This window comes from Oncorhynchus mykiss, chromosome 1, assembly GCF_057628025.1.
Source record: "Oncorhynchus mykiss isolate SJ-2025 chromosome 1, ASM5762802v1, whole genome shotgun sequence".
Taxonomy (NCBI): Eukaryota; Metazoa; Chordata; class Actinopteri; order Salmoniformes; family Salmonidae; genus Oncorhynchus; species Oncorhynchus mykiss.
In genome coordinates, this window is record NC_143022.1 from 71,773,604 (window position 1) to 71,797,316 (window position 23,713).

General features: G+C 43.5%; 2 protein-coding genes across 2 annotated transcripts in view; both read right to left on the reverse strand.

Annotated features, from left to right (window-relative positions):
* Nucleotides 1-8,758, reverse strand: part of LOC110527951 (uncharacterized) — a 55,879-nt gene extending 47,121 nt beyond the window's left edge. The window contains exons 1-3 of the mRNA XM_021609614.3: nt 8,738-8,758; nt 4,978-5,013; nt 2,081-2,107 (exon numbers count right to left, since the gene is read on the reverse strand). Of these exons, the coding sequence (XP_021465289.3) occupies nt 2,081-2,107; nt 4,978-4,998 (48 nt within the window). The 5' untranslated portion in view covers nt 4,999-5,013; nt 8,738-8,758. The remainder of the gene's footprint in view (nt 1-2,080; nt 2,108-4,977; nt 5,014-8,737) is intronic.
* A 7,738-nt stretch (nt 8,759-16,496) lies between these two features.
* Nucleotides 16,497-23,713, reverse strand: part of LOC149985630 (collagen alpha-1(XIII) chain-like) — a 50,915-nt gene continuing 43,698 nt past the window's right edge. The window contains exon 3 of the mRNA XM_090184562.1: nt 16,497-16,582. Within this exon, the coding sequence (XP_090040688.1) occupies nt 16,497-16,582 (86 nt within the window). The remainder of the gene's footprint in view (nt 16,583-23,713) is intronic.

Below are 23,713 nucleotides of genomic sequence, written 5' to 3' on the forward strand. Positions count from 1 at the left end.
GATTGAACTCTTTGGCCTGAATGCCAAGCATCACGTCTGGAGGAAACCTGGCACTATCCCTACGGTGAAGCATGGTGGTGGCAGCATCATGCTGTGGGGAGGTTTTTCAGCTGCAGGGCCAGAGCGCACAGGACCTCAGACTGGGGGCAAAGGTTCACCTTCCAACAGGACAACGACCCTAAGCACACAGCCAAGACAACGCAGGAGTGGCTTCAGGACAAGTCTCAATGTCCTTGTGGCCCAGCCAGAGCCTGGACTTGAACCCGATCAAACATCTCTGGAGAGACCTGAAAATAGCTGTGCAGCGACGCTCCAAATCCAACCTGACAGAGCTTGAGAGGATTTACAGAGAATGGGAGAAACTCCCCAAATTCATGTGTGCCAAGCTTATAGCGTCATAGCCAAGAACACTAGAGGGTGTAATCGCTGCCAAAGGTGCTTCAACAAAGTACTGAGTAAAGGGTCTGAATACTTATGTAAAAGGAATATTTCAGTTGTTTATTTTTCCAAATTTGCTAACATTTCTAAACACCTGCTTTTGCTTTGTCATTATGGGGTATTGTGTGTTGATTGATGAGGGGAAAACACATTTAATCCTTTTTAGAATAAGGCTGTAACGTAACAAAATGTATGCCCTTCTAGAGCGGTCAGATTACTGGTGTTGGAAAGGGTCAAACTCAAGAGCCCCAAAATCACGACTAAGACCAGAAACCACCCCAAAAAATACATACATTTACAGCCAAGGCCTATGAAACACCAAGGACAGAGACTGCCTTTGAGATTTAATTTCCTCCCATATGAAATTCTCCCATACCCATAAAGTCAGCCGCAAGTGGCCAAGTGGTTCTCTCTCTACTTACCCAATTCACCATTGTTTTCCTTTTCTCTGGTATATCTGCCAGTCACTTGCCTCATACATTACGACCCACCACCAAACCCACAGAACTCGTTTGTTTTAAAGTTTTAAGAGAAGAATATAAAAGCTGCCCAGCCGGAGCTGGACTTTGCCAGTTCCCCTTGTGTTGGCTCTGTCTGTTCTGGAGAGGATGTTTTCATATTTAATGAAGATCTTCATCCAAGCCTCCCTGTCTAACCCCTGTGTTTCCTCATCCTCTCTCCTGGCACCCAGAGCTAACCACACACAGAGGGAAATGGGCCACAATATTACACTCCTAAAACAATCGGTGCAGAGAAATATGAGGAAAGCCATTGGATTGTTTTGGACCCAGATCTGTTGAGACCTCCCAAAGCCAGTGCCGTTGTCTGGTTCTCCGTTTAACGTCTTGGTGGTCACATTAGTCTACCCATAACTCCTGAGGCTCTCCGCCGGCAGGCAGACTGGCTGAGCCATATTGGAGTTGTTTGGCTAGCTTGCTACTCTCTACAGCACGACAGTTAAGAATGCGACGCATGTTTCTCCTCTAGTCACACATTCAGCTCTGCACATCACAAATCACCTCAGGTTTGATGAAAGTGAATCCACAAGTGGTTGCTTTGTGGATAAATCTGATCTCTTTTGCAAATGTGGCCATTTAGTGGACTGGAAACGTCTGCATGGTCAGATTACTACTGGCCATTCGAGGGAGTGAACACATATTGAGATCTTTGAGATGGAAATAAGATCACATGGTGATGCAATGCACCACCACCAACGCAGATTTGTCATCATTGTATATAATTCCAAGTCGTAGGGTTCTGAAACCTATAGTGGAATCTGCTGATACCATGATCTCCATAAAAGTCATAAAAGTTCTAGAGGGAGCCTTAAGTTAGAACTCTGAGACTCTTATGTGACAATTCTTTGCTATTCTGTTTCATTGAAAGAAAAAAGCACAGGTAATCCAACCAGGGTGGGAAATGCTTTTCAGAATGTGACCCAAACACCCTTTAAAAATACAGACCTAGGGCCCTTGAAATAAATCAACTATAACCTCCATACACTATTGTACAGTGAACAAGTGTGCGCTTTTAACCACCACCAGCACCACCACCCACTAAGTCTGCTGAAGCCTCTCTCCCTGCCTTGTCTCCTGCAGGCTTTGGAGGGTGGCTGTTCCTACTGACGTCCCTATAGACTTACCTTCTCCCCTGCGTATCCTTTTAACCCCTGGTCAGTCACAGCCGACACAGTCACATGCAAAGTGTGAAGGAGGAGAGAGACACAGAGAGAGAGGAACCGGGGTTAGACAGGCACAGAGAGACACAGGGCATGCATCAGCCTCAGAAGTGGTCACAGGGAGAGGAAGGGAAGGGAATGGGGGGTGGGGAGAGGAGGCTGGGCTTGGCTGAAGTCTAGGGCCACGGGGAGCTGTCTGGTGTCGAGACGTACATTCTCACAGAAGTAGTAGTGAGTGAAGGGAGGGGAGAGGCAGTGAGCCTGGGAGCGAGGGATAGGCCAGAAAAAAGGACTTCCTTTGAGGAGGCGCTTGAGGACCAAAGTAGTTTAACTCCTCTACACTGTGTGAAATATTGCGTACTCTGCATGGGCCTCACAGTTGGAGCGACACTGTAGAACGCCCCAGGTTGGGGAAGGAGGGAGTGTTTTTAAAGCCAGAATTTCAAGCCCACAAACCGGAGTCGGATTTGTGAAAATTCACTTCCAGTACGATGACTGAGCAAAACAGAGAGAGCCGAGGTGCTGGTGTCTATCTAAATGTTGCGGTGGTAAAATTGCCTTGAAATATGGCCATATCCAAAATACACACATCTAAATAAATGAGAAAACGAAAAGTGTGCGTGCAACATGTCAGCGCAACCTGTTTTCCTCATCTTTAAAATAAACAATGTGTGCCTCCAGGCAATGTAATGTCTCCAGGCAATTCCAAATCGGGTAAACAAGTATCATTTGATTTGAACATTTCCCTAAAGGCATTCAGAAAACTACAAAATACACATGGAATCACAAAAACACGTGAATATATTCAGTATCAAATCCAAAAAAGAAACAGATTTGAAATATGGGGAAGTTGTGTTTCTAATATATATATATTTTTTTTAAATGTCTGATAAACAATTGGCCTAAAACAAAATCATTGTGTTCTAATAAATTAATGAATAAATTGAAAGCTACAAGTGTGAAAGAGGGTGGGAGGGGAGGGGCGAGTAATGGAATAGTGGATGATGTTTCTAAGACTTTTCAGTGATTTGGCATGCTTGTATGTAACTACTGTAACAAAATCAGCTCCATTAACACGATACAATGTTTGTTAAATGGCTTTATAAGCAGTCATAGGCGTTTATGACACAGCGCTTTAAAAGCAGGTCACTTCCACACACACTACAAGTGCAAATATTAGGTTATATGAGCAACTTATAAATGCCATTACTGTATACAAGAGCCTTGTTTGTGAAGTTGAATTGTCAGCATCATGCAAACATGCCAAGTTACATTACAACTACTGTACATACAGTGCATTTGGAAAGTATTCTGACCCCTTCCCCTTTTACATATTTTGTTACCTTTAAGCTTTATCCTAAAATGGATTAAACACAAAAAAAATCCTCCTCAATATACACACAATACACCATAATGACAAAGCAAAAACAGGTTTCAGACATTTTTGGCATATTTATATATATTGTTAAACAGATATACCTTATTTACATATGTATTCAAACCCTTTGCTATGAGACCCGAAATTGAGCTTGAGCTCAAACCCTTTGCTATGAGACCCAAATTGTGCTCCGAGACAGGATTGTGTTGAGGCACAGATCTGGGGAAGGGTACCAAAAAAGTTCTGCAGCATTTAAGGTCCCCAAGAACACAGTGGCCTCCATCATTCTTAAATGGAATAAGTTTGAAACCACCAACCCTCTTCCTAGAGCTGGCCACCTGGCCAAACTGAGCAATCGGGGGAGAAGGGCCTTGGTCAGGGAGGTGAACAACAACGTCACGCTGACAGAGCTCCAAAGTTCCTCTGAGGAGATGGGAGGACAACCATTTCTACAGCACTCCACCAATCAGGCCTTTATGGTAGAGTGGTCAGACGGATGCCACTCCTCAGTAAAAGACACATGACATCCCACTTGGAGTTTGCCAAAAGGCACTTAAAGGACTCTCATATCATGAGAAAAAAAGATTCTCTGGTCTGATGAAACCAAGATTGAACTCTTTGGCCTGAATGCCAAGCGTCACGTCTGGAGGAAACCTGGCACTATCCCTACGGTGAAGCATGGTGGTGGCAGCATCATGCTGTGGGGAGGTTTTTCAGCTGCAGGGACTGGGAGACTAGTCAGGATTGAGGCAAAGATGAATGGAGCAAAGTACAGAGAGATCCTTGAATCAAAACCTGTTCCAGAGTGCTCAGGACCTCAGACTGGGGCAAAAGCCAAAACAGTGCAGGAGTGGCTTCGGGACAAGTCTCTGAATGTCCCCGAGTGGCCCAGCCAGAGCCCGGACTCAAGGCTGTAATAGCTGCCAAATGTGCTTCAACAAAGTACTGAGTAAAGGGTCTAAATACTTATGTAAATGTGAAATTTCAGTTTTGCAAAAAATTCAAAAAACCTGTTTTTCCTTTGTCATTATGGGGTATTGTGTGTAGATTGAGATGAGGGTAAAAAAATATTTTATACATTTTAGAATAAGGCTGTAACGTAACAACGTATGGAAAAGTCAAGGGGTCTGAATACTTTCTGAATGCATTGCATCTTTAGCTATGTCAAACTATACCAAACCCATTCCTCATATATCAGTTTTCATCATTTATGAAGGGGCACCAAGGGTTGCATTCTGCAATGGGCCGTACTAAACTTCACAAAAATTCCGTATGCATATATTAAACAATATATTAATTAACAAAGAATGTCAGAAAAAAAATATCTGAAAAATCTTTATCTGGTCATAACCTAAACATTGGTGCCATTTCTCTTTAAAACGTTGAAGACATGCTACTCAAGTGATTACTCAAGTGTCCTCTATTTGGTCAAAGTCCCTTTGTTTCTACACACTACTCGGTTGCACATTCTCATGTCACTCACCAATCTTCCAGGAATTCCCATTGTTCCTTTGTCACCCTAATAAGCAACGCAAAGTCAAGAAGAAAGGGGTAAACAATTACGAGATGCTCCAGCACTACTACAATCACAGCCAACAGCTTAACTTATAGTGAGCTTTCATTCTGTCATGCCATCAAAATGTAATATTATGCTGTTTCAGCAAACACAGATTACAGTATGTATTTGTGTCTAAATTGATGGCAGACGGTCGGGCTCTGTAGGTCAAGTCTGATAAAGTCAAGCCACTGTGTAGCTTTGGAACTAGGGAACTATTCCTAAACATTAATGGTAGGATGAGCAATTTTGATGCAGCCATGCCCAGAACTGTAGGTTCCCTCAAGGCCCATGGCTAGCTACAGTATGCCAGGCCTTGAAAGAAGTCAGTGCAGCAGAGAACTAATGGTGGTCAGAGAACAAGCCTCATCAGGGATGATTTGAAACAAATCAAAAAGGTAAACATTATGTCATAACTACCTAATATACTGTATTAGTTTCACTTAATACTTACACATCAGATACTTGTCAGAGATTAGATTTGCCAGGTGGCCACAACTAACAGTGACATTCCCTATGTGACAGCTATAGAACTCTCTAGTTCCTCATGTATAACTAAATAAATTGCTGGAACATATTGCCCCGTTTTCTTATTTCGCCCATAGAGGGTTACAAGACATTTGGGTGGAAGTCATAAATACTGTATCATGTCCAATTTGGGACACATAGGGTTTAACAGCTATTTGTTTTGTTTGCAACACTGTAAACATCACCAGTGGACGTGACAGTCCACAATGACCTTCCACTCCCCAGGTCATGCCCTTGTCCATTTGCCATTGCATAACCTTTGTTCACACTCTTCTAAATGACCGTAAACTCTGGACGCGCTGAAATGATTTATTATGCAAAAGGTGTTCATTCCTAAAGCCTCTTAGTAGGAGCAACTCGCCCTCTCACTCCCATGACAGGCATCCTGGAGTAGGCTGGCGATGACAGCTTTTTGACGACTCACTCCGATGACGTGTTACGGAAACAAGTTCCAGGTTGGGGCCAGCCCCATAAGTCATCACAACGCACAGCAACGCAACATGTGCTGGATACCTGAGTCTGTGAGGGGTGTTGAGTGGAGAGGCCTGGGTTGAACTTCCACTCTTGCTACACCGCCCCCCCCCCCCCCCCCCCCCAATATAGTATGGACCTAATTAATAACCTAACATGGGTGTACATCAATATCAAGCTGACTATCTTTCAGTGTATCTGAATATCAAGCTGACTATCTTCCACTCCTTAAAAAGGTGATGGCTATTTTGAGGAAATAAAGAGAGTTGCCTAATTACACAAAAACAAACAGCTATAGCTCGCTGTGATTAAAAACAATGATCTCCATATGGGAGCATTGCTATCAGGTCTCTGGAGATATGCTGGTTTAAGGCAGTGCTCTATATGCCCTGTCCAAGGTCCTGATTCAAGACAAGGCCGTGCAATATCATAACTGCTCAAAATTCCCCCAGATTGAGTATAATGCCTTTATAAGGAGCAGAACGAGCAAAAGTGAGACAAACCATTTCCTATGGTCACTTAACGGTGCTTTCCCTCAAACTGTTGATTTCCGAGCATCAGATGAACAGCCGGCTCTCTAACCTCTATCGCGCACAGGGCCAAGTCTGTTATTGTGCTAGGCAGCATTCCGAGAAATCTCAGACAGCAATCTGAACGCTCCCCACTCTATTACTCAATGTGTGTTCCTTCTATTGTTGAAGTCTTTTGCCCTAAAAAAAAAAGATAAGAGTTGAAGCGACCACTTTCTCTCCACACACCACCCCCTCTCTCTCCCTCTGCAGCGCCTGTCACTCCCAGTTTGGGAGATAGAGTTGCTGGGGCTGCGGCAGTCTCAAATTCAGTGGTCTCTGACCACACTGCTGACCCCCCCCTCCGAACACACTCATACACACATCTCCCCTACACCCACCCACACAGTACAGTCAGGATTCAGGACAGGAGGATTTACACAGGGCCTCAGTGGTGCAGTGTGGAGGCCTCTCAGGTGTATTAAAGGAAAAGTCCACCCAAAACTATCTTTTGGTATTTGTTTCATTAGTCCATTGTTGACATAGTCCCAAAAATGTTTTTGCTTGTCTGCAATCAAGTTTTCAAGATACAGTTTGTAACTTTCAAAATACAGAAATCATCCCTGTATGGTGTATTCTGCATCATGTGACGCAAAACGCAGCAGCAGATGATGCAAAAGGCATCATACGGGGATGATTTTTGTATTTTGAAAGTCATATATCTTGAAAACTTGATTGCTGACAAGCAAAACATTTTGGGACTATATCAACAATGGACTAATGAAACAAATACCAAAAGATAGTTTTTGGGTGGACTTTTCCTTTAGCAGGAGTAATGAGACTCAGCTGGACTATAGCCTAGGGACCAGCACACTCTCACTCTCCAGACTGACCGCAGTCATAACGGCTCCCCTCGCCACCGCTAGCACGGCTTCTGCTTCAACACGCACACAACTCAGACCCCTGCATTACTTTAGATGAGGCGTGACTGAAGGAGGATGTATAGGGTTTCAAAGTGTTATGAGAGTAAACACGCATCTTAATGTGATAATTATGTGACGATATTGTGAAATGTGCTAATAGATCAGGCTCGAAGTAGGAAAAAAAAGTGTAGTGTCATTGTGACAGGACTGTACGGAGCTCACGTCCTTTGATTAATCACAAAAGGAAAAAGAGTTCATACATCACACAAGGTGGTTTTGCGCTTTTGTTCAAAGCTCAAATCTGACATACAACACTCTATGGAAAAAGGGGAGAAATGACTGATTCGAATGCAGACAAGTTCCCTCTCCAAAACCACATCCTTCCCAAGAAGAGGAGAGAGCACTTCTGATATAATTACCAGTTCTTTGACAGCATCATCAATCAAAAAAACTGGAAGGGATCACATCTGAACTTTGACAAAACCTGTCAGCTAATCTCCCTTGAAAAGCTCGCCCTGTGAGCCGTCTATTCAACTTCAGACTGTTTTATGGGCCTGTTTCACCAGTGAGCCCGAAAGGACTGAGGAGGGTTCACAGGTTTGAGCTGGTAGCTGGGTCAAAGGTCAGATCTAAGATGGCCTCCTGTTGCCATTCTATGATGGAGACCATGTGTATTTGGCTGGTTGGGAGTTAGTCATGTTAGAGCTGGGTAACCAGGAAACTGACAGAGACACAGTAAGCAAAGAGCTAGGCAAAAGAGGGTCTGAGGTGATACCAAAACTACAGTACGTATGTCTGGGATGCTCTGTGGAAGTCTCTCATTTTTATACAATTGGGTTTCTAATGGGCTGCTCATGAAAAGGGGCATAACCTTTTCAATGCAAATTATATGTCCAATCTAAATGTAGTAAAAGTAAAGACAACTGCAAATCTTATTGAATGCATTGTATGTCTACAAAGGTATTCAAACTCACACAAAGGAGTGTATAAACTGTGCATATAATGCACTCAGTCCCTCTGTTGAGCAGATATCTCCGAGGTATCTTAGCTGAGAAGTTGTCAATCCCAGTAAATACAGATTCATTCATTTGAAGTCATCAAACTCCTGGGTTGATTGTCCTCCGTGTGTGTGTTTCCAATGAACATTCATTGAATTGGGATATTACCCTGGGACAAAAACAACTTCTCAGCAGAGCGATCAGAGAGATCTCAAAACACACAGACAGAACGAAAGACAGACAGTTAAAAGACAGTTACCGGAAAGCCTGATCGTCCGGGTGGACCCTGAAAAGGGGTGAGAGAAATGGATACAAAATAGAAAGTGAACTTGACATTATTACAGAAAAAGTTCACATCACACTGATCCAGGCCAGAATAAAATGGTCAAAAAAGACAATTGTTTTTGGATAGTTTTCTACAGTATTATGTCATTATTTAACTTTCTCATTGCAGAGTATTTGATCTAATTTAAAAAATGCATTTAAAAAATGTGTTTCTCAGTGCTCATTGTATTTTGGCAGGGTCAGTTATAACAAGCAACCATAAAAGAAAACAAAAAACACACCATTCCACAACAAAAGAAGAAACAAATCAAACAATACATCATTTCATTTCATTTGATAGACCTAATTGATTTGAACCTGTTTAACTCTGAGCAGTTGTTTTGTTCAAAGCTACGTCCTTTTCGAACAGTAATTGGGGACATATTTTATGTCAAAGCTAGATTTTTCAATCTCTTATGCCCCAACATTTAACAATTGAGACTGCTATATCTCAGGCTCTGTATGAGTCACATTGTGTCGGACACCGTTTATCAGAATCCCACATTTCTTTCTAACAGTACTAAGCATGTGTTTGTAGGACTTTTTTTGAATCGAATTGTACTTTATGAGGGTAGTATACAATATTATGCATCATTTAAAAAATGCCACCAGAGGGCGTCAGAGTTGAACAGGTTAAAGAGCTGATAACATGCTTATTTAAGTTGAGGATGAATCATAAACCATAGCAGTTGAAGTTTAAGGTATTCATTATCTATAATATACTGTAGATTCTCATCAACATTAAAGAACATACCATGAATTCAATGCATTTCAATCAGCATGTAAAAGCATGCAAAGACAGGTCTTGTAAGAAGGCATGCCATGGATTCCTCTATGCAAGTTCTTTATTCATCTGGTGGCTAAGTTGAATGGAAAACAAATGTTCCCCTTAGGCTTAGCATCTTGAATAACCAACAAAGACATAAGGATGTCCGATACGGTGTTCAATATTGCCAAAGGAACATTTCCTCCAATATTGTGTGTTTTGTTTTCAGTGAGCTACGGAAACATAAATCAAGAGCCCTTATGTCTGTGTTGTTTCAGCAAAGGACACAGCACTAATTACTGGTCGGACGGAACAGGAACCCTTGACATTTCCCAAAGCCACTGGCCATTGTTTGTCCACAGAGGAGTATGTTATCTCTATGGAGGGGTTCTTGGGCTTACAGACTGACATGTTGACTCTATTCTTCCCTGAAAAGCCAACAAGAGTCATGATTGTGTCTGCTTCCTATACTGAGTGTGTGGGCCACTATTGGCCAACAGTTCCAGACAGGAAGTCATTGCATCAACAATCCATTCGAAAATCCTAAAGGGAAGATATGCTACCACACTCCCCATCTCCTCTCAGAATGTTATTTAATCTTCTTTAGTTAAGCAACATTTTATTGATCTGGGGAGTGAATCAAGTGGCTGCTGTTTGAAAGCCTAATGATTGGTGCTTCTGTGGAGCACCTTGCATGGTCCTGGAGGTCTGGGGCAGAGCTGAGGTGAGGTGCAGGGCCAGGTACTGAGTGAGAACACACTGCACATGGGTGTCTGTCTGCTTGCCTGCTACAGGGCCTCTAGGGGCCGTCTGCAGGGGTCAGGGGTGCCCTACCTCCGGAAGAAACCCCTCATTGGAATTAAGCAGTAACCTGGCACATGTGGCTCCCATTTGGGCCGGGTGCTAGTGGACGAATGAGAGGGCCTCCGCTAGGGGCTTCCGTGGCCCCTGGGGCCTCTCTGTAACCTTAGTGGTGAGGGTTGAGGTGTGGGAGAGAGGTTTGGACTTCATTACTTCCCTCAGACACTGGCAGCAGCAGGATTTACTGTCGATCTGAAGCTGATTGTTATCTACCCATAAGGCTGCCAGAAAAGGCTAAAAAAACGGGTCTGAAAAAACAGGCCTGTTAGCAATTAAATTTTAACAATATGTTATTCTCAGAGAAATGTACACTTTATAGTGGTCAACTGTGTGTGTTGAGCAATGCTGAACCTGAATCTGAGCTTGAGAACGGTGGAGCTTGATGGAGAGCGTTTAAACTGTTTAGTTTCATTTAAGTCTAAAGGTGTTTCTCATCAACTCTGAGTGTTTTAAACACACACGGCCACAGGGAGGGCAGGAGGCCAAGCCCCTGTGATGTGACCTATGAAAAATTATAGACTATTATGTTTTTAAAAGGACCAAAGCCCTCGGTTTCGGGGAACAGGAAAGCACCAATTTCATGTCGTTGTACAGTTGCAATCACATGGGTAATTGTGTTAGCATAACATCCCAATTTAAATAGAGGCAGAGATTATTTATACAAATCGTCTGTCCTCAACTCCTCACTCAATAGTCAAAGGCCACAATATGGATGAGCGTGTTAAGAAAAGCTGAGGCAATTAATCAAACACAGAGGACATTTCTTAAAATACCCTTTTCATATCTAAGTAGTGATATAAAACTTAACTTGATAAAAAAATTCACAGTGCTATTCCTTATGTGAAAGTTCCGGGGGACCTGCGCAATTCTGGATCTTGTGTATAGCGACACTATCTATACAAAAGTATGTGGACACCCCTTCAAATTAGTGGATTCGGCTAATTCGTAGCACCCGTAGCTGATAAGTGTATAAAATCGAGCACACAGCCATGCAATATCCATAAACAAACATTGGCAGTAGAATGGCCTTACTGATGAGCTCAGTTACTTTCAATGTGGCGCCGTCATAGGATGCCACCTTTCCAACAAGTCAGTTCATCACATTTCTGCCCCACTATAGCTGCGGCGGTCAAATGTAAGTGCTGATATTGTGAAGTGGAAACATCTAGGAGCAACAATGGCTCAGCCGCGAAGTGGTAGCCCACACAAACTCACAGAACGGGACCACCGAGTGCTGAAGCACGTAGTGTGTAAAAATCCTCTGTTCTCAGTTGCAACACTCCCTACCAAGTTCCAAACTGCCTCTGGAAGCAACGTCAGCACAATAACTGTTTGTCAGGAGCTTCATGAAATGGGTTTCCATGGCTGAGCAGCCACACGGCTGGAGCGGTATAAAGCACGCCGCCATTGGACTCTGGAGCTATGAAAACGAGTTCTCTGGAGTGATGAATCACGCTTCACCATCTGGCAGTCCGACGGATTAATCTGGGGTTTTTCGGATGCCCGGGGAACGCTACCTGCCCGAATGCATAGTGCCAACTGTGCATTTTGGTAGAGGAGGAATAATGGTCTGGGGCTGTGTTTCATGGTTTGGACTAGGCCAGCAGCATACCACCCTGCATCCTGATGCTTGATTTCCTCTGAAGCTAAGCAGGGTTAGTCCTGGTTGGTCACTGGATGGGAGACCAGATGCTGCTGGAAGTGGTGTTGGGGGGCCAGACAGGTGGCACTGTTCCCCAGGGCAATGATTGGGGACATTGCCCTGTGTACAGTGCCGTCTATCGGATGGGATGTTAAACGGGTGTCCAGACTCTCTGTGTTCTCTAAAAGATCCCATGACACTTATCATGAGAGTAGGGGTGTTAACCCTGGTGTCCTGGCTAAATTCCCAGTATGGCCCTCATACCATCATGTCCACCTAATCATCCCCAGCTTCCAATTGGCTCATTCATTCCCCTTCCTCTCCCCTGTAACTATTCCCCAGGTCGTTGCTGTAAATGAGAATGTGTTCAGTCAACTTACCTGGTTAAAAAATAGACCCCCTTAGATACAATGAAGGGAAATCTTAACACTACAGCATTATAGACAATTCTGTGCTTCCAACTTTGTGGCAACAGTTTGGGGAAGGCCCGTTGCTGTTTCAGCAATAAAAATGCCCCTGTTCACAAAGTGAGGTCCATACAGAAATGGTTTGTTGAGATTGGTGTGGAAGAACTTGACTCGATTGCACAGAGCCCTAACCTCAACCCCATTGTACACCTTTGGGATGAATTGGAATTCCAACTGCGAGCCAGGCCTAATCGCCCAGCATCAGTGCCCGACCTCACAAATGCTTGTGGCTGAATGGAAGCAAGTCCATGCAGCAATGTTCCAACATCTAGTGGAAAGCCTTTCCAGATGAGTGGAGGCTGTTATAGCAGAAAAGGGGGGACCAACTCCATATTAATGCCCATGATTTTGGAATGAGATGTTCGACAAGCAGGTGTCCACATTCTTTTGGTCATGTAGTGTCAGTGCTTCTTTGTGTAATCGTATCAATAGCTAATGCATTTCAAGTGGAAAGGTTTAACACAAAAGCACATAATGACACTTAACTTCCAAAACGATTCCAACCAGAACTCAAACTTCCACTAAATCTTTTGGAAAGGTTCCTTCCTTTGTTCACATAATAAAAGTATAAGTGACAGCAATGCCTACCCAGTGAAATGTGCATCTGTATATCCTCATGCTACCAACTTCGTCATTATGTAATAGCTAACCATTAACTTGTCATCAAGTGTGCAAGGCAGCCAACCTGATTGGAGTGTCTTCTTCCGGAACCCACAAACCCACTCCTCCCTGGCCTGCCTGGCTGTCTCTGGCTATACCTGGCCCTGGTCTGGATGTCCATCCCTGCCTGGCTGCTGCTGACTGATCAATCAGTGCCATGGCCCGAAGCTAGGCCACGACCTTCACCCTCTCTTAGCACCAGGTCGCAGCCGTGCCCAATTTTAACGCCCTGCCCAAGGTGTTCCGTACTGTCCTCCCACAGAACCAGAAGGTAAGCTCTGAGATGCTAGGCTAAGGCTGACATGGCTAAGGATCCCGGAGTATTGGCAGGATACAGGGGAGACATGTTCTCAGACATCAGAAAGCTTCTTTGAGTGTTTCAAATGGAGGCATGATGGAGGAGTTTGGGAGTGGAAAACGCCCCTGGGCTCCTGACTTCAGAAGCACCGTTAAAGACTCCTCAGTGGTCCTATGATTCATACTTTCCAAGGAGTGACTTTTAGTTAAAGGGCCTAATAAAAATCCACAATGCTATTCATAATGTCAAGTCCACTTGATATTCCACTGAGCCGAACCAGTGAAATGCTTAGCAGTCCTGATAATGTAATTATCGTGCACTAAAAGGAGAGAGACGTCACGTGTATATTTGAATAAGGAAAACTGATTCACTTACGAACGCAAAGCTTTTCCACCCCACAAACAATGCAAGGAGGAGCAACTATAATGACCATGTTAAAATAGTTGCCTTGATGTGCTCAACGATATGCTTTGAAAATCATCATGTCACCACTCTTTACAAGCTCTCTGCAAACACACCGCACAGCAACACCAAAAGGGTGCATCCATGTAAGATGTGTGTGTGTGTGTGGGGGGGGGGGGGGGGGTTGCTATCAAACAGAGATTTCACTGGACATTCAAGGACTTATCCATGGTACAAACACTCCCAAACACAAAAACACAGCCACTTTACCACTCTCTGCATGGTCACACAAGGCATCGGGTCTACTTACAGGAGGTCCTGCAAAAGAGAGGGAGAAAGTTTAAATTAGTCACACAGTGTAGAAAAACATTGATCAAATTGAGTTAAGTCAATGTGAATTGGAAAGTTTTTCAAGTGTTCTGAAGTTCAGTTTACAGTGGCTGTCTGCATTTGGATTTGTTCTGGAGCGGTACAATGCCTCACCCTAAACACCTTCCTGCCATTGACTGATTCATAGAACAGTAAATATCATGACTCAAACATGCCTATTTAATTATGAGACAGTGTTTTCGCCAAGTCCATCTACAAAACACAAATAGCAAAAGGTGGATGTCTCGTCCAGCCCCCGTGAAGGTAAAGAAGACTTCATCAGACCAGTGAGAAGTTCTTCCAAACTCTTTGTCTCGCTCTAACCACCTTTAAAAGGCATAGAAGGGAGTACTGTATCCACAAAGCGTCTCAGAGTAGAAGCAGAGTAGAACAATCTTATTCATTATGATCTAATATGCAAAGCTGATCCTAGATCAGCACTCCTACTCTGAGACTCTTTGTGGATACGGGACCTGTGCACATATAGGCAGGTCATATTTTCCATCAAGAAAATTGGTGCATAAATCAAAATATTCATTTATCCAAAATCTCTCTCAGCCCTCCCATAAGATGGTCATTCCTAGCCTTGAGACGTTTCCCCTCCCTGGCAGTGTTGGAAATTGTCTGCCTACCAATTCCTGGATTGATGAGAACAGGGATGGAGAGAGGGAAACTGGTGCCAGGAAGATGCCAAATGACACTACACCGCCTGTAGCCTGAGCCCAACGCCAAACTGGCGTCGCTCCTCAAGAGCTTCCTCCACACCCAGTTAAGATTAATGCACTACTCATTGCATTGACTTTTTTCCATTGCGCAGAGACATCTCCACAGACACCCTTTCTCCTGGAATAAAAAGCACTTTCAATGGAGTTTCTCTTCTCGCCATGCTTACTCGAAATCCTGGAAACTGGTTCTTTGAAAATACTTCCCTGAATTAACATTTTATTTCACTCCTACGTTGTACTCCATGAGCCCCGTCTGAACGGTTACATAAACCTTTAAAACTCTCATCAGAAAAACATGGCAGGTACAGAGGCAATGTTCCACTAGTAATCAGAGCCTAGGAGCAGGTATATTTCTTACATTGTGACCACGCCCCCCGCTGACCTTTCGGAAGGCTAATCAGAAAGACCTCAGTCACCAGACAGAATCAATAACTGCAAAATCAAGACAGGGTCACAAAAGATGGCGTCACATCAATCACAGAACAGTGAGGAAAATCACTGTTGACAAATCCCTTCCCTTTAACGTCACATCAAATCACCAGCATTATCTTCTCAGTGGCATATTTGTCTGGTCCTAGTTAAGGATTGTATGAGTAAAATAAATGACTGAACTGGAAGGAAAAAAATTGGATAATGAGGGTTTTCCAGACTGTTTGCATTAAAAACAGTGTGAAAAATGGGAATGGAAGTAGGCACATGATGGTTTGTCTGTTAAATGGTCTGGAGCCCGACAAGTATTCTGTTCAGTGAGGAGGAGACAGAATCCTGGGGCTCAGGATCCCGAGAACCCCGACATGGAGCCACACTGTAATGAAGGAGGCCAGAGTCTAAAGGTCACTCTTAAACCTGACTTATTTTACTGCAAGTAGCTGTCACAGACGTAAGACAAACAGCCCTAAAAGAGGTAGCCGCCCTTACCCAAATGACTCTCCAAACGGACAGAGGGAGTGCAGACTGTCTGGCCTCTCCTACAGGCCTGAGATCAGTCTGACATGAGCAATAACATCCAGGAATAACAGATGATCTGGTCAGGGATGACAAAACGTTCCCTTTGGGGGCTGCATTACTCTTTCCTTTCCTGTTTTTTGTGAGGCTTTGTTTCTAGTATTTGAGGAGGATTCTGTCTCAACTTCTGCTGAATATTTTGGACGTTACCCTCGGCTATAGTCAACCTAGGTGCAAGGAATTTCAAACCTGAATGGGTAAAACCCACAGGAGATGTTTGGTACACCAGAATGGGCGGTGATCGCGTTCCTGGCTGACACGTTTTGCTTTCACTGCATCACAATGCAGAATCAAAACACTAAACTCAATCTGGTGGAACATTCACCAATATCCTCGCCACAATATAGTCCTAAAAAAAACACATACACACACTTATTATATTGCCTTCGCCAACAAGGTCATTGTCAGCGTAACGTGTGAGAAGAGATTGCTGTTTTCACTGGATTTAGTGTGCTTATGACGTTTCTTCACCTGTTTTGTGTTACAGGCCTATAGGTGTCTAATGGACAGTGGAGGGCAGGTACAGTACTGTAAACCTACCTGGATCACCATTGCGACCTCTCTTTCCCCTCGACCCAGGACGCCCTGGTTGAGAAACAACCGGCAGTTAGTCACCGGTTACACTCCACACCCACTAAAGCAATATCCCTTTACCCAGGCTGGGCCTACTCATACCAAGCCAACATCTTCACATATTGCACAGTCATTCTAGATCTGTACTGACTGTGTATATGCAGCTCGGAATGTCCTGGAAAGGGATATTGGCAGCTTATGAAACTAGAAACTAGAGAAACTGTGCTGAACTGTGTGTGGAAGTGCTGGCCAGTCTTCAATATGCAGGCAAAAAAAGGAATAATTCAATTATTGAAAAAGACAGAAATGAAGCATTGCGTTGCAAGCTCGTGCACAATGCTAAAAGACGGGATGCTCGCCAAAGCACGCCCATCCAGCAAAGGCGGAGTTACTGATGGGCGGAGCAAACATTTTGGGGTGCTCCGATAATTATTGTGGGGGTGAGCAGCCCCAGACGCAAAAGCCTAAACCCTCAGCATGTAAGCATGGGGAAGCAAGCATGGACTCTGATTCAAGCAGCATTCTGGGCTCACCATCACATCCTGTTGGCCAGGTCGGCAGGCCGCTCTGGGACATCTACAGACAACATTGGTACAAAGGCATGGCACTGCAAATATAGCCCATGTGATGGCGCCCACACAAGTCCAGTAATACAATGCAGGGGTGCTGAGGCCAAAGCTTTACACGCTACGGGCCAAAGGCGACACATGCAACACAGACAGACACACACATAAAAGAGGAAGTTGTTTCGATGCAATGATATCGAGCAAGCCAAGCACCAAGCTTCTCTTCAGTCAAGCTAAATGCTGTCAAACTACGACTGACACCTGTTGTCCTGCTTATGTAAGGAGCTGGTTGCGGTCGGAAATGGATGTATAATGTTGCATGTCTACATGCAATCTCTTGGGCGTGTCCCCGTCCCTCACCACTTATAATAAATAGTTCAGAGGGCAAGTATCTACCCAACACTGGGCAGTGGAGGCTCCTCGGAGGAGGAATGGGAGGACCATCCTCCTCAGTGAATTTCATAAAAATAAGAATAGTAAAACATTTTAAAAGTTATCCTTTTTTAGATAAAACTATACTAAATATATTCAAATGGCACCAAATAATTGATTAAAAAACACTTTTTGCAATGAAGGTCTACAGTACTCTGTAGGGTAGCACCATGGTGCAGCCGGAGGACAGCTAGCTTCCGTTCTGCTCTGCGTACATTGACTTCAATACAAAACCTAGGAGGATTATGGTTCCCACCCCCTTACAAACTTCCGGAGGACATCCTCCAACCTATCAGATCTTTTGAGGAATTAACTGAAATTATGTCCACCGAATCACAGAAGGAATCTAGTACTGAAAGCATAAGCTACAGCTAGCTAGCACCGTAGCACATAAAATGTGGTGAGTTGTTCATTCAAAAAGAGAGAAAGACAATAATTGAACAGTTTTGAGCAAATGAATTTCTTCCAAAATGAAGGAGAAGCAAGAGAGAGATAGAGAGATTGTCCCTTTTGTTCACTTTCAGTTTCACTTACTTAGCTAGCAAATGCAGCTAGCTAGTTTAGCCTACTCAAACACCCTGCTCAAACATAGCTGGCTATGACTATCAGACAACACTGGAACACTTCCAAGTCACGGTAAGCTTTTGGTTTTACTAATTTATTGTCACTCCTTACTGACTGTACACTGTAACGTTACTGCATGATTGTAGCGGGTTTACTAATGTGTTAATTCTATTAACTATGATGACTATGACGTTACTTTAGCGAATATGGTGACGACGATGTAGGCTGTGTGTAGCGGTTGTGATATGGTTTGGCTTGGAAAGTTTATTTTGCCTGCTCAAAAAAAAGTGGATGTATTGTGCATTAAAGTCCACAAGCGAAGGGAAAAGGTGAGAGGAGGAGAGCGCACAGATGCGAGAAGGAATACACCGCGGCTGCTATGAAAGTGAACTGTGTTTACGTGTGATCACGGGTGAATTCATTCCGCCAATTCAATTGAAAAACGTTTCTTAAATGGAAGCAAATGGAACGAAACAGGGATAAACATACCTGAATTTGTCCAATAGAAACTCTTGTTTGCAACTTTTGGAATAATGATTACATCCTATATCAGCTAGATGCAGGCAAAAGTGTGCAAGGCGGAATTGAATGTGTCACTGTCTGTCTCGACCTGTGTGCACCTACGTTGCAAACTTTCATTCATAGGCTAGGTTGTAGCAACCTCATGATGGGTATAGGGAAAATTTGAGTATCATGTAGTAGCCTAAACCTATCGCTGTTACGTTGAACTGGGTGAATGGAATGTGAATGACAGCCATCCAATATGCTGTAATAGAAATAAGGCCATGCAAATTAAATAATAAATGTCCTCCCTCATCTTAAACAGCACCGACCGCCAGTGACAATGAGCTTTGGTTTGAGTGATAGTTGTGTCTGTCTTCAACTCCACAACAGACACAAAGCTTGTTCTCTCTGCACAATGAGAGTTTCAGCGTCACCTCCTCCTACAAAACTAATAACCAAAACACATACTTTTTTTTAGGGGTGGGGGACATTTTCATATCCATCCACAGTAACTCAAAACTTCAAAAAGGCTGTCATATCCCTAGCTTGAGGCTAAATTCACATGACCTTTCGTGTCGGTTGAGTACACTAGATCAGAGGCCTATGGGCAGGTGGGTTACCATCTTGAGATGATCCGTGTCCTGCGATATATATCCAGGAATAACCCACAGAATTCCGGTGCTGAAAATACCCTCCCAACCCCCTCTTCCTGAGCCAATCTCCTGGATTCCCTGCTTCTCCAATTGCCCTTGTAAACAAGTGGCCGGCACAAATGTGAAATGTACTGTAAGGGTAGTAGAAAGTTTCCAATACACTAGACCAGACAGGAGAAACCACGGGGTGATATGGAACAGGCTGCAGTGTAAGGACACTGTCTGTTTTAGCCTTATGTAAGATATAGCCAATACCCAGGGGGTCAGTCTCATTGGACATTTTTAGGGTGAGAACCTTGCAGCTTTGTGCTGTGGAAAGTCTGGAGCCATTCTATTGAATGGACCATGGTAGTGCTAATGCTGAAAAAGAACACCCTTGCGCTCATCCTGTTGCATCTTAAAGCAGGGCTGGGTATGGTTGTTCGGCACTTTTATTAAAGATCATCCAGGACAGGTTGATGCTGGAAGTGGTGTCGGAGGGACCAGTAGGGGGCACTGCTTTCAATAGCCAAAAGTACAACAGGGTGTGTGCCACAGCCAGGTGATAATTTAACGAGGCTATTTTAGGCAGAAAAAGGGTCAAATTTCATTATCAACAGAACTTGCTCTACCACACACACCGAAGGGCTATCCTAAATCGCATAATGCTCAAGACACGAAACATTCACATTTCCTGATTTTTGAGGGGAAACTAATACTTTGCAGTAACAGTCAATAAATTTTGCTCTCTGTAAATGTACTTGTACACTTTTTCAGTTGCAATTATGCAAGCAGAGGACAGGATTTACTCAGGGGGTTGTAACTGTTGAAGAATAAAAAGGGTCTGAACTTTTGCACCTCTGTCAATGAGAGAAAAACGTACACCTCTTATTGAAATCTGGAAAAATCATTCTGCAAAATTCATGCCTCTCCACTATGGTTATATATAACCTTGTCATATATGACAACTTTCTCGGCTTCCCCCAAAAAATATGGATATGCGGCTGGTCCTAAAGGCGAGGGAGATTAGTTGACTTCTTTTAAAGAATGAGATTGGCCTCTCCCTGCACCTCTGCCGTCCTGCCATCCACAGGGAACCAGTAAACGCTAACAACGGCCCTATCAGGTTCCCAGTGCTCCACAAAAATATCACGTTTAGACAAATCAACAGTTCATCACAAATCCCTTCCTCTGCTCATTTCAGCTGGTCCTGGGGAGAGAGTCCATGTGAAAAGACAGCATGTCTAGAACAGTAGACAGCAAGCCAGAGGGAGCCAATGTGAAGCAGAGAGATCCAATACAGACAGAGGTCCCGCCCTCCACTCAGTGTATCCAAAGGTGACAGTTCACAGACCCGTTCACAAGGAGCCCTTGTAGGTTTGTTGCCTTGTTAAACACTGCTCATAGTTTTAAAGGCGCGAGCGATTTTTTTTGGCTCATGCTTCGCTGACGTCATGTTATGAGAAAATGTCACAGTGAAAAGAGGGGAGGCCAATGTTCATGAAAAGATGCTCTATACTACTACTGAGAAATGACTTTTAAACCCCACGAGTGATATTGCTTTGGCCGTCCAACAAAAGCAGAATATTGTGTACACGTTTCAATGGAACACAAACATACACATCCAGACACATTTCCTATGCTCCGTTTAGTGTATAAGCTTGTTCATGGCGAAGAGGTGGGTGTAGATGCATGGGGGACTCTGGCTCCATTAGTTACCATGGAACATGGAAGCCATTGGAAAATAACTTTAGATAAAGAGTCAATAAGCTAAGGGGGAGTGGGGGAACCAAATGGTATACCCCATTTAAATGCCCCACCCCCTCCAATGGTTTACATACTGTACAGTGTGCAGAGAGAAGTGTGTCTGTGCAGAGAGAAGTGACCAGATTGATGGATACATGTAAAAGCACTGCAATATCAGACCATGAGAAAATCTTCAAATGCTGCGAAGTAAATTATCAATGTAATAAGAATGACTTTCTGTTGTTGGTTGTCAAAGCAGGGTAACACCGATCACAGTACGCCTGTCTAAATTACCACTGGCCATCTAAGTGGATGGAAAAACAGTTTCAGTGTCAACTTAAACGTCCAGATGGAAAGCATGCAGAAAAGATATTGAACTATAAATATATATACACGTTAAATAATACCATCTTTGAGAAGTAACAATCGAATAAAAGCTAGACAGTCAGGTAGAATTAAACATAAAAAAGGCCATTCAGGACACATGACCATTGATTTTGTGTTTGAGCAGAGGAACACATTAGCCATGGCAAAATTTATAGAATTTCAATAAATTTGCTTTAAAACTGCAAAATTGTCTCTCAGCTCCATGCCAAACTGTGTAGAATTGCTGGAAATTAGCTTTACAACAGCAAAAAATGTCTCTACACCGCCAAGATAGCATATTAGCTAGAAAGCTATGTTTACACATCATTTTCCAATTAAATGTAGAGGTCAAAGTAATGAAACTGTCTAACAAATCTATTGATTTTAAAATGTTGATTACTTCTCTTCGCAATTATTATTCACCTCATGACAAGACAAAATGTGACTTCATTTTTTTTACTAACATATGATGGGAGTCCCTGGTTGCAAGTTTGAAAAGTTTGAAAGGACCTGCCTTTTACTTTCTACACACAACTAAAACATCTTGATTCAGTCCATCACCATTCCTGGAATGTCTGAAAGAGAGGAAATGGGAGCACACCTATGCCGATTGGCTTGGTTGAGACTGAAATATTTTCCCAAACAACTGTTGGACCAGAGAACGTCACTAAGCCTGAGATTAAATAATTACACAGTGCCTCTTAAAGCAGATCACCACAAAGACGCCATTGTGTTTGTGCCAGAAAAGCCACCATTAATCTGACTTTACCATTATTCTCCCAAATTGCTCTCGGGAGGGAGAGCAATACATTTAAAAGTTGAACAGCCCTCCAGACTGGGCAGAAAGGCTTCCTCCACTCCATTGAAGTGAGTGGTTTATTGGAGAGGTGCAGAAATCTCCCTTTGTTTCTACAACCGCCATATTTTCCTCTATTTAAATCATGGACTTGAAACAGCAACAAATGAATTGTGGCTCCAGTGGAATCTAGTTCCAATTACAGGTTCTGGTTAAATTCCAAGAGCAGGATCTGTTTCAGTGGTGTCAAACTCATTCCATGGAGGGTCTAGTGTTTGTGGGTTTTAGGTTTATCCTTCCAATTAAGACCTAGACAACCAAGTGAGGAGAGTTCTTTACTAATTAGTGACCTTAATTCATCAATCAAGTACAAGGGAGGAGCGAAAACCCACAGACACTCAGCCCTATGTGGAATCAGTTTGACATATGTAATCTATTTGAATACCCTCGGATAGCTGTACCCGTCCGCCTTTGACTTGTGAGTACTGTATGTACTTGCAGTATATTAATGGTTTTGCATGTCTAGTGATGAAAGATACTATAAATGTAGGCTGCTGTACATTAGTATTTTGGTGTTCCTATGAATGCCCTCACCAGCACCACAAGCCATGTAGTCAGCCTGGAACGCACCCACTGGCTTGAAAATGAACGCAGGCACAGCTGACTTCAATAGGCTCATTAAGGGTGTGGCTGGCTACTCAATCAGCCACCACACTTATCAGCTGCTGGGTTCCCTCACTAAAGCGAGAGAGAGAGAGGCCTCAGAGCATGGGTAGCTCTGTTTGCTGAACATTTAGGTTGTAACCTTCTTGGCAATAAAAGTGCTTTTGTTTTGAATTTACCCTCTATTTGAAACCTAGCCTAGTTCTGGTTAGTGGCACCACACCTCCAGTGGAAAATGCTGGCAGAGCTCTACCGGATGACCTTGAGCTAGGTTGTGTTTCTGGTACATTGCTCCTTGGAGGCATGGTGAGTTGTTTTGGGGTTTAGATGGCAAAGACAAGATAACTGCAAGTATGGTGCCTGTACCTAGGGGTGTATGAGTGGCTGGAAGAAAATGGTGCAAGGTTCCTTCTGGACTTCATGTAAGATGAACCAAAAAAAAAAGTGGAATTACATACAGCAAGCACTATCTGAAAAGGTCACTAAAGGCAGTTGTCATGCGCTTCTCCCTTTAGGAGAAGAATTGGTGGGCTGAAGATGAACAGTGGAGCACTTTTGATCTCCCTCTGTTCCCAATAAGTCTACTAGTGTCCCTGAAGACCTCCCTGGTCTGTATGAATGGTGTGGAGAAACCACACGCCATTTGACTCTGTGCCCTTGCTGTCGTGATGACTGGTGTGGCAGCTGTGAAATGGATTAACAGTGAAAATGATGCCCACGTCCCATGAATCCTGATGCCCATGCGGTCTTACTGAAGATGATTGACTCAGTTACAATAGTTGCGACCACACCAAACCACCGTTAAGGACGTGGCGCAGGTTCTATCAGACTCACTCTGCAGAAGAAGACTTTCCTTCCATGATGGTCTGCTGGA